The sequence below is a fragment of the Cataglyphis hispanica genome, chromosome 26 (assembly GCF_021464435.1).
Source record: "Cataglyphis hispanica isolate Lineage 1 chromosome 26, ULB_Chis1_1.0, whole genome shotgun sequence".
Taxonomy (NCBI): Eukaryota; Metazoa; Arthropoda; class Insecta; order Hymenoptera; family Formicidae; genus Cataglyphis; species Cataglyphis hispanica.
Window position 1 is genome coordinate 1,230,284 of NC_065979.1, and position 17,725 is coordinate 1,248,008.

Genomic DNA, 17,725 nt, shown 5'->3' on the forward strand with positions numbered 1-17,725 from the left:
TTTAGCTTTTTTGATATAAATATTCATTTCAAATTCCTGCCTTCAGCAACATTCCAGAAAACGCCATCATAAATAAATCCTATCAAAACGTTAGAACATAAAATGAAGGTTGATTTATTTTATAGAATACTTAGAAGAATACTTAAAAGAATACTATCTAACATTATTATATACACAAACATTTGCAAATATTTATTAAATTATCAGGCATATATGAATTTGAGATGACACACACATACACACATACACACATGTAGTGTGCTTACAAATATACAAATTTATATTACATTAGTTGGTTGATTGGAATTATTTGTTGGAGGACTCCTGGTCATTATTGAAGCAACCTGTAGCAAAATGAATTAAATAAGAATTATATAGGTATATATGACAAATTAATGGCTAAGTTTTTCATATATACATTTTGCATCACTTGTTTTCTGATGAAATCACCAGTAGCTGCTGAAATGTTTTGATCATTTCCCATCTTACACTTAATATAGCCATATAGATTTGCACCATTCAAAACAATGGCAATGCAGACAAGTAAAAGCCACTTGAATTTAAAACCAAACAATGCAACAATGAATAGTATTGACCAAAAAAGTGGACACAAGATTAGCGCCAACCAAAAGATTCGCGCCTCTGCTGCATTAATGCGATTCTGTTGTGCACCCTGAAACACAGGGTACACTGAAACATTGTACCTATATATTGAAATTATATTTGACTGACATAATTTATACTAGTTACATTTTAATATCTATAATAATTGTGCAATGAAGCATAAATTCATTATGTAATTGTCTATTTATAATCTGCATAAGAGCAGTAACAGTGATTTCGGAAAATGTCAAGGGTATAAACATATGAGAGCTGATGCACCTTGAACTCTTACTCAACCTGTTTAAATTAGCATTTGTGTATTGGACCATGAAAAATATAACTGATAATTCAAAGAACTATTTTATATATCCATTTAACTGAAACTTGTGTAATATAATATGTAATGTAATATGAAATGATGAGTTTACATCTTTTAAATATAGAATTAAAGAAATTCTGATTATCATTGCTGAAAGAAATAAACTATTTCTTCTATAAATAGCACCTTATTATTGTTAATTATTCAAAGTTTAGTAAAAATAATCTCAAATAATCTCTTGCTATTAAAGGAATATAAATTAAAATACATCTCAAAACATATATAATCAAGCAAACCTTTCTGGATTCAAAAACCCAATGACTTTTGCCATCGTCATCCACATAATTCCACCATCTAAGGCCAACCATTAGTCTTCCGGTAATATTCTTAACGGTCCAAAAATCCATCGATAAAAGTAGTACCACTGTTACAAAACTCGCTATAAAGCTATTTGAAAACCAACCGCAAAGCATATAAACTACTATAGCTGCTATCCTGAAGGCCAAATGAAACAGTGTAACGTATGGATGTCTAGAATTATAGGAAATAATATTTAATCTTACAAAGATACAATTCACATCTGCGTGTTAAAAAATATATCCTTTCTTATGCGTACTTAAGCTTGTTGACATTTTGAGCATCCTCTTCCTCTCCAAAAGCTATTGCATCGTCATCCATCAGTAAAGGTACCTACAAATGAGATTATAAAACATTCTAAATAGACATATCGAACATATATTTAGCCCATTAAATCTCCTCTTTATTGTTTTACTCTACGATTCAAGCATATATTTATATTTTTATGACGTGGATGAAGAAACTTAAAACGTGAGATATTTTTTGAAAACGAAAGAAATGCAAATAAACGAAATCAAAGCCCGGAGACGCAATATCCACGTTCGTTTTTTCACAAGGCAGCTAGGACCGAAATAAAACTATCATACATACGAACCCTTTTTTCTCTAATATATACATACAGAAATGTCAAGCGAATGTCAGAACTTTCCACCAATTATCGCCAATTATTCTCGAGATCTCCTCCGTAATAAAACACGACTCTTATATTTCGCATACGAGACAATCGAATAAACTTCGGGGCTCGCTACGACTAAAAAAAAAAAAACAAAAACATGTAGCGTCAGTATGCGGTCGATTGTGTGAAAGATCGGCATACACCTACCGTTGCGGACGCCATGTTTTGCACGTTGACAATTCATGTGCGTGTCGTCTGCTCTATATACTATATATTATTATAGGTCGACGGTGGCGCCTCGCGGTCGAACGTCGCAGGTCACGTCGCGCGCGCCGACGAAAAAAAAACGCTCCGTTTTCTCAAAAGGCGTTCGCGTTCCGGCGTTTCACATCATCGCGCGAGGATCGATCAAGGGAAATACCTTGACATCGTTAATAACCGGTACGGACAAGGCCTCGAGACGCGACGCCGACACGGGCGAAAGACACGCGGACTCGCCTTCGAAGTACAAATCGCGCGCGACCCGCCCATTGGCCGGCATATCGCTGGAAGTTGGTCGCGACGCAGTGTCCCGCGTGACGTCACGAACGTGACCAACCCTGCTTATCGGCTCGGCGCGAGGGAGAAATCGAAGGTCTCCTCGCGCCCGCGCTCGCGCACGCATGCTCGTCTCTCCGATCCGTCCACGTATGTGCGCAGGAGACGCATCATTTCGTGTGTGCGTAGGTCGCGTGCATGCGGTCGCGCCTACGGATATTCGGGTGTCTCGAGCGACGAGACGAGTATCGCGGCCGAGTCATAGTAGTGTAGTAGTCGGTAGTAGTGTGGTAGTAGTGGCTCGATGTCTGTGCGTGTCGGTGGTGGTGTGCGCGGTGGTTGAGATAAGCAGTGCGGGGGACTGAGTGCACGTAGTAGACTGCGACCTCGCGGATCTCGCTTCGTTCGGCTCTCCCGCGTTCGCCGACGCACAGTTCGCCGCAAGACTCTCGCGCGTCATTCGCATATAGTAGCTCCTGCCCGATGTGACGGAAGCACGCACGCGATGCTCAAGGATCACTCACCGATCGTTCAGGCGCTCCTCGGAACCCTATTCACGTGGGCCCTCACCGCGGCCGGCGCCGCGCTCGTCGTCGTCATCCGAGGCAAACAGGTGAGTAAACATTCGCGCTCCGATGACATTTCATTGATGTTTTAACATCGGTTACTACCACCGGTCTAAGGTGACTCATCTTTATGATACCGTCCATCAAAATTCCGATACGACCGTTGGAGTAAACTTAACCTTATCGGCGCTCGACGCTCGACGCGCGACGCGCTCATTTTTCAAAAGCAAGCACTTGTTTTTTTGATTACACTTATGTTACATTTTTCTGTAATTTAAATGTCAATTTTTTTAATTGCATTTTCCATTTTCTCTGCATGTTCTATATACTTGTCTTATTTTGAATGCAAAAGTTTAAAATTTAAAAAAATTATGACAGAAAATTTAATTTATTCTTTCTCTCCATTTTTTTTTTTTTTTTGTAAGCTTGAATTTCGAATGTATTTAATTGAAAATATAGAAAATGCCAATAAAAAAAGTATTAAATAAAAAAAAACATTTTACTCTAATCTATCGTTTTATATTGCTACATAAAATATAAATAGATGACATGACATGCATGTTAATTACACTTCTTTTCTTTGCTTTCTGTAAATTTAAATTTTTTCGTCTAGGAACATAATTTTTAATGAATGAAAAAATATGTTTGAGAAAATATTTAATACTTATTTGATATTTACAAAACTTATATAAAGATACGAAAGAATGCAGAAAAGAAGGAAATTGACACTCCTGACGCATACAAAATATCAATTTCAATTGTGAATTATTGTCGACTATCGAGCAAAATTTTGAAGCATACACAAAAACGTCGACTATTTGCGTAAGCGAGACTATTTTCACTCGATTCTTCGTCGCATTTATATTTAGAGTTGGTTCAATGAAATCGTTGCAACGACGACTGACGGGCTCGCGTAATCCGCCGCTTCCTCCGTACGATTTAATTCGCGTGCGTATTATGAGAGCGGCTCGTATCAGACGCTTTCACATTGTTAAGGCCCGGTTGCATCGCGATGTTACTTTAGGCGAGATTTAAAACTTTTGACTTTTGGCAATGATCCTTGTTATTTGGCTGTAGGTTTTAGATTATAAGTTAATCAACGATTAAATTATAGTCTAAAGACAAAAAGCAAATAATACTGATTATTGCCAAAAGCCAAAAATTTCAAGTCGTAAAATCAAAATAACATTGAGGCAACCAGGCCTAAGACTTCTTTAGATTCGCATGAAATATTGTTATGAATGAAATGTATACACTGAAAAAATTCATCGATAATATGAAAGAGATAATATCTCTTTCTCTCTCACTCTCTTTCGTTGTATCATGTACCATTCCCCTGTATCATATTAAATTAAATTATCAATACATTATCAATTAAAATTTTTCTATGCACATGCTTTATATATACCTTTTTCGATAAATTCATGAATGAGCAGTTTATCGACGTACAAATCTTACTTGCGTTTATTTAGCTAACTACTGTCTTAGGTGGTTGGTGATTTTCATGACATAATATAAAACGTTACTAAAGAATGATTATAAATAGAAAATCTTTTATAAACGTGGCTTTAAATCGCAACGTTTATCTAAATATCAAAGTTTATGGTTATATATAAATACTATAGTTAATTTTTTGGAAGATATTTCATTACCAAAAATTTGGACTATAAATCAAATATGTAAACAAAAAATAAATCTAATTATATACTTAAATTGTTCAAAATATGATATTCTTCGATAGTAATATTCTCTCTAAAAATAATTATCATAAATCCTTATTTATAGAACATTTTTTTTAATGATTTCAAGAATCTCTTTTCATTTGTATATTATGTCACCTTATATATCATACAATTATTTTATAATACTCTTAAAGACAAAGTTCTTTATTATATCAAGTATTCTACAAATCATCTGTAAGACTCTTTTGTTTTACAGATGATTTGTAGAATACTTGATCACTCGACACGTTATTTACCACATAATAAATGTCACTTTAAATAATTCAGCAGAGAATATATCAATATTGAACTATCTATGATAAAATTGTTAATTTACATAGTTAAATAAAATATTTTCAAATTTCAATTATAACTTTCTAGATTAAGTTATATGTGTGTATGTGTGTCTATAAAATAAATTTTTTTTTAATAAAAATTGATAGAGAAATTCAATTAAATTCGAGATCAAATATAAAATAAATTTATTTGAAGAGTTTAAGTTAAATTTTAATATTGCAAAGAGTAAATCTTTACATTATTGTTAGAACGATGATAGTTACATCGTAGATTTTATTTATTTTTAAAATCATTATTATACGATATCTTTTGCTGATTCATGATCTTTTCCTTGTTTTTTAATCTGGATACGATAGTAAGATAGTAAATATTTTTTTCTCTCTTGGTATCATGGTATGGCTGATATTAAATAATTTTCGCGGAAGTGACAACTAACATTGAACATGCCTTCTCGGCACAGATATCACTCGACACGAGTTATTTACCACGTAATAAATGTCACTTAGAATTTAGCAAAGAATATATCAATACTGAACTATCTATGATAAAATTGTTAATTTACATTGTTAAATGAAATATTTTTAAAACAGAAAAATTATACGTTATACATCGCGAAAGAAAAAAATTCTATAATACGCGCATTGAATATTTACTTCCATTTGCAAAAAAATATATAATTTTTTAATATAAAAAATACTTATAATTTATTATAATTCATAATACATTAGAAACACTATATAAGTTAAGGATGTCTATCCTTAATCCTCTTATTATAAATAAGATGTCTATCCTTAAGGATGTCTATCCTTAATCCCTTATTATAAACATGAAAACTTTGTGAATTATAGCATATAAGGGAAGTGCGATTAATATTCTACAATATCTCCATATATTTATATTAAATTAATGTGATTATGTTCTGTAATATATATATATATATATATATATATATATATATATATATATATATATATATTAGGGAACACATAATCAAATTAATCTCTCCTTTCTATATCATTTTGATTTTAAAGAATTAATATTTTTTAAATATTATTATATATTATATTTATTTTTGATGCTTAAAAAAATCAATTTAAAACTTTTTGAGTTGTGTTTGGAGTGAATTGAAAATCGAGAAAAATTGCTTTATAGACATTTCCTTGTCAATATTTAAGAAAATCTTGGCATTTACTTTATGGATTGTTTAATTAATATCGTGAACTTGATTGATACGAAAGATAGTCGACGCTACTGCTCGCTATTTTCACGCACACTGATACGCGAGATAAAACGCATGCTACTTGCACAATATTGACACAACTTTTAGATATTTTTTTGCAAACTTAGCGCATGTATGTTTTAAGTAAACACATATATACCACTCCTCTGACATTTTAACGAAGGCTAAATCACAATTGCAAATCATGTTGAACTTGGCAAAGCCAAAGAGAAGTAAATATTATATATACATATAATATATATATATATATATATATATATATATATATATATAAAGCCTCTTTAATTGTGACTGTAGTTTTAGACTTTGATTAGTTTTATGTAATTTTATCATCTGATTTTCTCACAGAGTTTTGTATTTCTAATTTTTATTTTTATTTAATAATTTAGTATAAGTATTTAATAATTTAATTTTATATATATATATATATATATATATATATATATATATATATATAGAGCCTCTTTAATTAGGATTGCAATTTTATATACACACATATATATGTATATTAATAGCATGAAAAGACTGCATGAACTATGAACTAAAAGCAAAAATTCATCCATTCTCTCATTTTCTTTATCCAAGATTTCAAGTAAAAAAATCGCTTATATATTTAATGGTTTGTTTCCGTTAGCGTAAGCTGCTCGATGTCAGCCTGGGGTTCGCCGCCGGCGTGATGGTGGCCGCAAGTTACTGGTCATTGCTAGCACCAGCGATCGAAATGGCAACCGAGAGCAAGACATATGGAGCTGAGGGCGAGTACGCGTTCGTACCGGTCGCAGTTGGATTTCTCGTCGGCGCAGCATTCGTATACGGAACGGACGTGTTGATATCTACCCTCGGCATTCAGTCCCCCAATGTGCTTTTAGCTATGCAATCAGTCGGTACGAAAAAAAGACGCAAGATCATTGCGAAACTAAAGAGTGACGAGGACTTAGACAATGATAATAATCCGTTGTTTAACGACGTACAAATTTCCAGTGGAAAGATGTACACTCGCGTCGAGTCGACCACGATCGATGGTATCTCATTTTCTTTTCGTAAAATCGCAGTTTTTTTCTCTCTCTCTTTCTATAGGCTTGGAAAATGGGATCAGTTCGCGACATGTATACTATATATGTGTATACATATATATCTCTGTATATGTATATAAACGTCCGTATACACTCGCCCCTCTTTGCTTTATCGCAGACATAACATGGTTTTTATCGAGGAATAAGCATTCTCTCAAATTTTTTGTATGCTATTTTCATGAGAAGTAATGCATTCTGTATTGACTTGTCTCTTAAGATACATTAATTGTGGAAGTCTTTGCATGTAGCATGATGAAAATTGTTTACGCAAAAAAAAAGTAATAGTAATAGTTCAGTAAAATTGCTTAATTAAAATATTATAATATAGACAAGTTTAGTTTATAATTTTTTTATTTGCTATAATATTCTTCTTTTACAATAGAAATTCAAAGACAAGAGTACATATTATACGCGTTAATACTATTACATTTATCAAAACATGATTATGACATCAATGTAATAGTATTAATGCGTATGTTATATCGAAATTATCGATACACTGAAAAAAAAATCTATCTTATTGCTATTACCTTTATCAAAAAGAAAAACCTTATCTCTTTTTATTACCTTCATCGGAATTAAAACTTATTGATTAAATGATTAATCAAAGTTAAATATAAAATTGGATATATTTAAAAAGTCTATATATATATATATATATATATATAATTAATATTTAAATTAATTTATCAGAGATCATTGCTTATTCCAAATAAATGTCTTACTCATATAAATTGAGATATAGTACATTTTTTGTCATGAAAAGTGATGTTTAATAGAAATATAAATAGTTGATTGATTTATGCATTTAATAAAAATATCCCAAGCTTTGTATTAGTATGTGCATGATGTTATTTGTAGAAAAGTACATGGGACTTAAGCACACAGGTTCAATGTAAACTTATAACTAAAAATATTCGATCCGCCTGTTAAATACATCGTCTAAACTGAAATTTTAAATCCCGAACGAGTGGTGTGATTAAAAGTGTGAAAAACAAAACCCAAATAATAGAAGACCCAAAACAATAAAGACAGAATTAAAAATACTAAATCTAAACTTAACATTAATACAAAAAGTGCACGCCCGCGTAAAATATTATCTCTCTCTAATAATACATATCTAAATATATAAATAAAATAAAGTAAAATAAATAAATATTTTGGATCTGTGTGAAAAGTTCCATGAAGCTTAAAAAAACTGATCTTATTAATCCTGCCTAAATGAATCTAATTGCAATAAATTTTATTAAAAGTACGTCTGTCAGTGTGAAAAAAATTCTTTTTTGCTAACCCTTCATCTTGTACGAATTGCATTTGCATGAAGTGACCCTGTGCCCACCGTTTAGTTTTTCCAAGATTGTGCTGATGCAGAATGTGTGATACATTTTGTTGTGAATGTTTAATTTTTCAGGCTTCTACGAACAGAATAGTAGACGTCGACAAATTACAAATATAAACAGATCATCGGAATCAGCAGAAATTGGAACAGTTTACGAGGATCCTAATAACGAAGCGAAAAACAATCAGTGGCGGAGGATACTATTACTCGTTGTTGCTATTACGGTATATTTCTACGAGATAATGAATTATTATGCAAATTATTTTATAAAAATTGTACGTTACGTTAATTATCAATTAAAAATAATATATAAATTTTGATTTTTATATTAGGTACATAATATTCCTGAGGGTCTTGCAGTCGGTGTAGGCTTTGGAGCAGTAGGCAGTAGCACATCAGCGACTTTTGAAAATGCAAGGTAAGTTGCACAATGTGCTTTCTGATAACTTATATGTAGAGAGCATATAGATAATTATGTATATAGATAACTTGTAGCAAAGAATATAAAATTACATGAAGAAACATTTATGCCGCGAACAGTTTAAAACGAGATACACCATTTTTGCCTTTAAAATATTTACAAATTTTATTTAATATAACGGCCTTATTTGCCAAATTTTTTATGAAATATATATTTGACAAATATTAACATTTTTTTTTATTTGAAAAATAATGGTATTATTTTCTTTTTTCAAGAATGATTATTAAATATCATATGACAAACTTTTTTGTGTAAAAATATTTTATTGTCATATATTGGATTAAGTAATTTTGCAATCAATAGAACATTTTGTTGATAAACATGGATCGTGATATAAAATTTTTTACTTATGTATTTGTGACTCAATATTGTAATGAAATTATTGCCAAATATATTTGCCAAATATAAACAATTGTCACGCACAATGAATTAATTATGATAGTAAAAATATCTGCATAAAAATAAGAATAGTGATTAAAAATTCAATATTATGACAAGAAAAAAAAAGTTTTAATGACGCAACAATGCTAGGAAAGAATGGCTATCTAGTATTAATGGTTTAGATCAATCTTGTCTATTCAATTGGTTGTATCACGAAGGTTAAATGCGCAGTTAGCAAAGCAGCGAATTTTAAATATCATAGACATTTTATGGTCATGTGCAAAATTGGAAAAAAAGAATACATATTTGTTGAACAACAAAAAAATACTATAATATTATATTATTTTCATTCTATTTCATACAAAGAAAACAAAAAAAGAGAAATTTTTTTAATTTTATAAAAATATCTGATAATATCCTATCACTTTTATTTTTATCAGTAATTGAACAATCGTGATATTTGATCATAATAGTTGATATTTGTATCACATTTCACAAATGCAACTCGTTATAAATAATTAATTTTGTATAATAAAATATGCAAATTATTAGAGTAATATTGTAAGATATTTATTCTTCATCTGAAGTACTTTTATTATAATAAAAGACGATTTTCTCAAACTTTTAATTTCTTAAGAAAGAAATGGATTTTTATCAATGAGCAGCTTGAATGCGCATTAATCTAATAGCGAAATAAAAATGATTAGAGAAATTATTGAACATATGATAAATAACAAACTTTATATTTTTGAACTTTTATATTTTTGAAAGACGATTTGAATATATCGGTTTTTTTTCATTCTATAAAAAAATCTTCTATTTCTCTTTTTCTCTCTCTTTTAAATATCGAAATTTATATTATCCGATGTGGATCACTTTTACCATTCCTCGTAAAACTCACATTATGTGCTAGATGGCAGCTGTGTGAAGTATCCGCAATATTGAATAAGAATATAAAGTTCTGCGAAAGGAAGCTAAGATTAGCGGTAAGAATAGACTATATCAGATCATTCCAGTTTGAGTCAGCATAATTCGGCACACCTCATGCCTAATTGATCGGGATTCTCAGGTGACTCTACGTGTCTTTCACGTGACTTCTTCGCTATCTTTCCTGTGTCGCCACTCCTTACTCGAATCCATTATCGCAAGTAAAACAAGTAAGAACAGCATGATATTGCGTTCTCAAATAAAGAGAATTTAATAAAAAAAAAAAAAGAGGAAAGCAAATAAGTGTGAATCAAATGATATCGAATCAAAACGGTTCGATAAGTTTCCTTCTTACTCCCAATATTAACACCCCTCTTGCCCTAATTTGACAGTGTCTGCTATGGCTTATGTATATTCTTACATGTCGATGATTCGCGAGGTCACGAGCGATTGGCGAGCCGGCCGCGGCATGGTAGGAGGTCTCCATGAATGAGCTCTATGGTGGTCGACCGCGACCGCCAGTTGGAGGCAAAGTTTATTGGCTCCGGTGCCTGCGGCGCGCGGGCGCATAGGAGGGAAGGGCACGTGTGGCCCTGGAATCCAACGAGCCCTAGGCGCCGTGCATTCCATTCCAGCATCCCTCTCTCTTTCCTCCTGTCACCTACCTTCCTACCTTCCTACCTTTCTACCAACCTACCTACCTACCTACCTACCTACCTACCTACCTACCTACCAACCTACCTACCTACCTACCTACCTACCTACCTACCTACCTACCTACCTACCTACCTACCTACCTACGTACCAACCTACCTACCAACCTACCTACCAACCTACCTACCTACCTTCCTACCTACCTACCTACCTGCCTCCCTGCCTACCTACCTACCTATTTTCCTACCTACCTACCTACCTACCTACCTATCTATCTACCTTCCTACCTATCACGCGCCTACATGTCCCGCTTCTTCTTTCGCGCTGCCGCCTCACTCCTTTGCGATGTCTTCAAATTCACTTTCTTCGACTCGCGTTTACTTTTCGAGAATTTCGCCATATGTCCCTGATGTCTCGTCGCATGCACTTTTCCATCGGTCTGTCATAATCATCAAATTCTTCTCGAGAAAGATATTTTGAATCGATATACTTTATCGTAGAATATATTAAATTTTCGATTATTTCTATTATACTTTGATTAACAATCCTGATTGGTTTCAAATTGCAATTGAGATCATCGTACGGGCAATTACTACACTGAAGATGAATCATGAATTTGATCACGTATGTTTCGTGTATATTTCGTACATTGAAACTTAGAAATGACATATGCAAAATATAATCGGTTTTTTAGTGAAATAAATAAAAATAAATAGATAAAGAATAAATAAAAATATATGCAAGTAAATAAAAATAGTAAAATAAGACATATGCGCATAAATAGCATATATTTTTATTAATATTCTCATATATCATAGAATTTTTATAGAAATAGCATAATTTTTTCCATCAATACGTGAATTCGTATTCTTTTGAATGAAGCTACAAATACACACACGCAATATTAATCTAGCTAAAGATCTTAATGGAAGTAAGCGTTGCGAGAAAAAAAATCGGGAATGCACTTATCGGCATATTGAGTGAATATGTGCACGTGGTCATACACGTGAAATGAAAAACATTTTCCATTGATTTACTTGACTTGCATCATTGTTATTTGACGTATGAATCGACATGCAATTCGCATAGCACTTCCTGTACACGGAAAAGAGGATGGGCGCTGTTTCTGACGACTTATTTACTATCGTTACGTGATTCGCGAGCTGATACGTGACATCGCGTTTATATATCACTTCTGTACAACGGTCGACGTTGACTAAGCAACCTTTCTCCGTATCGCTAGTTGCGTTAAGAATTAAATGCTGGTTTATAAGCAAGTTGTTTCCTCTTCATGTATAGGATGTTAGAAAAAAGATTTAAAAAATGATAATCAATTTTAAAAATGACAATCATGATAAATATTATCGATAATAACCTACTTGTTTAATTTTCTCTAAATTTTATTTTGCCAAGCTTAAGAGTGTATTTGATCTTTTTCAATTTCTTTAAGAAGCGTGTTATATGCATTGTTTCATATCTAATCATCCATTAATCACACAAGCATTATCTGAAATATAATATTATAAATCATCTTTTCCTCTCTCTCTCTCTCTCTCTCTCTCATTTTTTCACCACACTACAGGCATGATATTATCTCTTAATTGTTTAAAATTGTTATACAGATCGAGAAATTTTTTTGGAATATTATATATTATATATTAATTATTATGTATTTTAATAATGATTTTCGTTCTTTTATCATTTTTCTAACATATGCTATCAATAATTACTATCCTTCCAAGTGAATTTGAATTTGGACACATGACGCGAATCTCGAATCATTTGTTAATCGTTGCTGCAATGTCGTTTGATTTTCCAGCTCTCTATCATACATTTACGTGGAATTTACAGCATTATAATCCGGCTTTCAAATACTCGGAGTCCTTGCATATATGCACGCATGATCCGCGCGTATATATATATATATATATCCGCGCGTATATATATATATATATATACGCGCGGATCATGCGTGCATATATGCAAGGACTCCGAGTATTTGAAAGCCGGATTATAATGCTGTAAATTCCACGTAAATGTATGATAGAGAGCTGGAAAATCAAACGACATTGCAGCAACGATTAACAAATGATTCGAGATTCGCGTCATGTGTCCAAATTCAAATTCACTTCAAAGGATAGTAATTATTGATAGCATATGTTAGAAAAATGGTAAAAGAACGAAAATCATTATTAAAATATATAATAATTAATATATAATATTCCAAAAAAAATTCTCGATCTGTATAACAATTTTAAACAATTAAGAGATAATATCATGCCTGTAGTGTGGTGAAAAAATGAGAGAGAGAGAGAGGAAAAGATAATTTATAATATTATATATATATATATATAGAACTTAACATCAGATGCACCGACACACGATGCAGAGCGGCATTCCAGTGCATTCAAATGACGATGACCACGAGAGCGACCCGGGGCCCCGGGCCCCGGAATCCCGCAGCGTCGGTGGTGAAGGGCCCCATTAAGAATCTGTAGATGAATGGATCGCGTCTTTTGCGCGCTTTTCTTCCCTAACAATTAAAAAAATAACTCGTGCGATATAAGATCATTGATCTTATTATCATATAGAATGCATGATATTCTGCTAAATAATTCCGTTAAATCATTATTTAATAATCGCGATCAGAAATCGCGTGTCTGACGCTTAATTACGTATACGCGATTTAATGTGAAATCGAGTAACACGAACCGCCATTTCCGGCGATAATGAAGATAAGAACGTTCTCGGCAACGGTGAAAAACGTCAATGAGAAACCGAGCAATTAATACTGTAACGAATGGAGGAATTTCCATCACGACTAAAGTCTAACCTGGGAATACTGGTGCCTTTTGCGTCGCTCTCGCGAGATAATTAGCACCGTCACCTTAAAAGCAATCAAATAAGCGGCGGTAATAAGTCGCGCGATAGCCGACATTCATTTCGGAAGTGAAACTTCCCACGGTGTTGTACGCCCGTTTTATTGGTAAGTTCTAATAAGAGAGAAATTCTGACGACGGCATGTAACATCGTGCTTTGTAACGCTTTCGATGCTACCGAGCTAGAGAGCGAGTAGTAGTTGATCCTGTTTTCGAATGCGCTGTATGTGTGCGTGTGTATGTGAGAGAGAGAGAGAGAGACATGGTCTTAATGCTCGTTTGGAAAAATCGTTCAGCCTTGGACGACCCTAGCCCGTGCCCTTTTCTGTCTCGACCAGTTCATAACGAACGACATACCATTCTCACGACGATTGCGATTAACCCCCTTGGTCCTGCATATATTTACAGCTGCATTATAAGCCCGCGCAATAGAATTCGCTTGTATGGACAGAATGTTCCTCGCTTGCTTTTTACTTGTGTATGAATAATTACGAAGAGCACTTGAAAAGACGTGCTGTTGGAGCTACAAGTACTTTCGATTTCATCATTACAGGGAGGGTCAATTTTTTTATTAACAAGTTTGCTAAATTAATTATTTTGCTAATTAATTTATGAACTATAAACTTTAATTTTTTTTGGTTTAAAAAAATATATTGCATACCCACGTTAAAACTGAAGATTATTCTTATTAAAAACTATGATAACTTGTTCAAATCTATTAAAATTATTTGCAATTTCTTGTTTTATATATAGTTAAAAAAAAAATAGTTAAAAAAAAAATGATGGATCAAATTCCAAAGAGAGAAAGTAAAGGTCAAAAACGATAAAAAAGGCAACTGGTTCTTCTGCTCTAAACAAAAAAAGAAATTATCTTGATATACTAATATAGTTATAAGCATTACATAAGCATTGCGATCTTATGACTAGACTCGAGTTTTCCGTCCATAAATTATACTATTGATTTGCAATATCCGCAACGGATAGGAGAAAAAAGGCTCGAGGGAGACCGTTGTTACACACTGTGTACCGGTCAAGGAGAACGTCGTTAAAACGGCGTCGTTATGGAAATGAAATTTTTACGCAACTCGAGCGACAGGTTCGACTGTTGGTCAGCAGCGAGCTGATCTACATGCATATCGCGTCCTTTTCAAGGAAACGTAATTCCTTGCGGTGACGGAGGTGGGAATAAATTCCGGTGCGCTACGGCGCTGAAAGAATCATGAATGAAACGTTTCGCAGTTTCTGTTGCCTCAGCAATGTTGCAGAACGACCGACAATGAGATGCGACAAGAAACTGAGGGAAAAAGAGAGAGAGAGAGAGAGAGAGAGAGGAGGGGGAGAGGGGGACGTTTGTGGATAGATGGAAAGGCAGCCGAGGCAAATTTGCGCTCGTTGTAAACTGCTCAAGGAGATCCGGTACTGACTCATTATTTACGAGGAGTGCTATGCGAGTTTTTCGCAAAAATGATTGTTCGATTCTTTCCTCTTTATCTATATTTTTTCGAAAAATTTTGACATTTCGATCGTTAATCGATAGTAACTTATCTATAGCAACTTGATCATGTTTCGAATTTTTTCGCCACATAAATGAAAAATAAATTTAACTGCGGATAATGTAGTCCTATTATATATGATTTTTTTTAGATTTTAGTTTTGAATAATAAGACTACAAAAATTGCTCGCGGGATGTGCGTTAAAAAAAAATATCGATTTTTATATTCATTCTATGGGATTATTGTTAAAATTAATATCGCCAATATAATATTTGATACTCATTACTTTGCGATAACGTAAAGTAGCATCTTTTATCACAACCGCGAAAAAATATATATATTTTTAAGGATCCATTCTCTCAAAAATTTCTTTACGGCGCGACGTAAATGCGGACATACAACGTTTCGTATCACCGTAGGCGGAGTACGCGATCGCACAAAGGGCGCGAGAGGATCTGATTTGTATACACACTGGCCCTTATTCTTTCTCCTCTTCCCTCTCCTCCTCTGTTAGTCCTACTCGTCCTTTTTTTTACTCGAGCTGCTTCTGAACAAGGAGGAAGTGAGAGAACGACGAGGATGAGAGGGAAGAGAGAGCGTGTATAAAAACGCGGAGGAACCGCGGGCTCCCTCGAGTCGCTGCGCCACGTAGATGAGGTGGTGCTATGTTAAACATGGCGCCGGACAAAGCTGCCGACGAAACCATCTCATTTCGGTGCTATCCTCTCTCAGCTGCCTTATTATATACCGGCTGACCGGCGCTCAGCGCGTTCCTTCTTTCTTTCTTTCTTCCTTCCTTCCTTCCTCCCTTCGGTATATCTTCTCGTCCCTTTATTCCTTTCTTTTTACCTTCTCGCTTGTATTGGACCTTTCTTTTACTTCTCCCCTCCCCCTTCCCTTCCCCGACCCTTCTCCCTCGTTCAACAAAATCTACCTTCCTCCAACGTCGTTCTTCCTCTTTCCTTTATCTTCATTCTGTTCTCGTTTCTTCTCGATATCCCATGCACGTCCAACGTGAGATACGCCATAAAGATCGAGATAGCGAGTTTTTGATTTTTTCAATATCGCTATATTTATCTTCAACGACGCCTTGGATTTTTTAATTTATATCACAGGGTTTGTCTCAGACGCTCTCTCCTTTTTTTTGGAAAAAAAAAACCTCAGATATAAATAGAATGCCTGCTCTCATCGTGTTAAACATCGCGATGATGCATTTTTTTAATCGACTTTTTTTTAACAAGAATATTGAAGCGTCAATTGTGAGTGATAAAAAATTGAAAGAAAGAGTTTAAACTATTGAAAATGTATTTAAGTAATAAAATGTTTGTTTAATCTTTTAAATAAATCTTTTTTCAGATATTCAAGAAATAATATTAGACATTCATTTCTTACATACAATAATATATTTCGTATCGCGCACGTTTGGATGTCTACGAAATTAATTCAATGTAACGGCATCGAATTAACGAATCTCGATTATGATTGTCGTTGAACATTTTCCGGCGTTCTAACCTGCAACGTGGGTACTTTGCAGCTTATCTCACGCGGAAAAGCAATTCTGACGTGCGCTAATAGCGACGGAAGTCTACTACGATATATACTACTTCCCGCTTAGGCTCTCTGCACAGTGGGATGAAACGTGCGCGCGTGTTAGGCACAAATACAGGCATGTCGTGTTAGCCGAGAGACAGCCCCAGCACTAACTCGGAGAGGCTCGTGCGTGTCGAAGTAATTTCTGTTGTCGGCGAGAGACCAACCAGTTCCTCGAATATCGTTCTCGATCTCGTGCCCGTCGGCATGTAAATTACGGGGGGACGTTCTTTTCTTCCTTTACCGATACGCCGCTAAAATGTCACGCATCGCGCTTCCGAATTCTCATCGTCTTTCGCGGATATATATGTCAGATTATCGCGCACAATTTCTTTCGTAATTTTTCTTTCCTCTCACGTGATGCACGTGGCGCGATTGTTATTAAAAATATTATTATTTATCTCGAGATGCAAAATAATGCAAGAGACAAATCACTCCCCTTGATATCTTAACACAATGCGGTCGCGTTAACTCCCTCGGACTTAATGTGCGCGAGGATACAAAATAAGGAAACAAGAGAAAAACAATTGGATATCGACAACGTTAATGAGAATTGTGTAGATGAAGACTCATTAGCACGAAGCGTTCATTCGCTGCGTCTTCACGACATTCGTGAAGATACAAGTTTATGTGCGTTATAATCGCGAACGCG

At 34.0% G+C, this 17,725-nt stretch overlaps 2 protein-coding genes across 8 annotated transcripts in view; one reads left to right on the forward strand and one right to left on the reverse strand.

Annotated features, from left to right (window-relative positions):
• Positions 1 to 163: 163 nt before the first annotated feature.
• On the reverse strand, positions 164 to 2,132 carry LOC126858608 (uncharacterized Golgi apparatus membrane protein-like protein CG5021). Of its 3 annotated transcripts, none has more exons than XM_050609090.1 (5): positions 2,103 to 2,132; positions 1,539 to 1,612; positions 1,219 to 1,453; positions 419 to 661; positions 164 to 344 (listed from the first exon to the last, which is right to left on the reverse strand). In XM_050609090.1, exons 1-5 carry the CDS (start codon positions 2,115 to 2,117, stop codon positions 279 to 281), a joined length of 633 nt encoding a protein of 210 aa, XP_050465047.1. In that variant the 5' UTR covers positions 2,118 to 2,132; the 3' UTR covers positions 164 to 278. The 3 variants fall into 3 exon arrangements, with proteins under 3 accessions (XP_050465047.1, XP_050465046.1, XP_050465048.1); XM_050609089.1 differs by having other exon boundaries at positions 419 to 673; XM_050609091.1 differs by lacking the exon at positions 2,103 to 2,132 and adding an exon at positions 1,900 to 2,044 and having other exon boundaries at positions 419 to 673.
• Positions 2,133 to 2,580: 448 nt separating this feature from the next.
• Positions 2,581 to 17,725, forward strand: part of LOC126858596 (zinc transporter ZIP11) — a 38,949-nt gene continuing 23,804 nt past the window's right edge. For 2 of the 5 annotated variants that reach the window (XM_050609065.1, XM_050609064.1), the window contains exons 1-4: positions 2,583 to 3,045; positions 6,891 to 7,278; positions 8,741 to 8,892; positions 9,001 to 9,086. In XM_050609065.1, coding sequence (XP_050465022.1) covers positions 2,938 to 3,045; positions 6,891 to 7,278; positions 8,741 to 8,892; positions 9,001 to 9,086 — 734 coding nt within the window. In that variant the 5' untranslated portion in view covers positions 2,583 to 2,937. Of the gene's footprint in view, positions 3,046 to 6,890; positions 7,279 to 8,740; positions 8,893 to 9,000; positions 9,087 to 17,725 lie in introns of all 5 variants that reach the window. The other 3 variants (XM_050609063.1, XM_050609062.1, XM_050609066.1) reach the window with 3 other exon arrangements.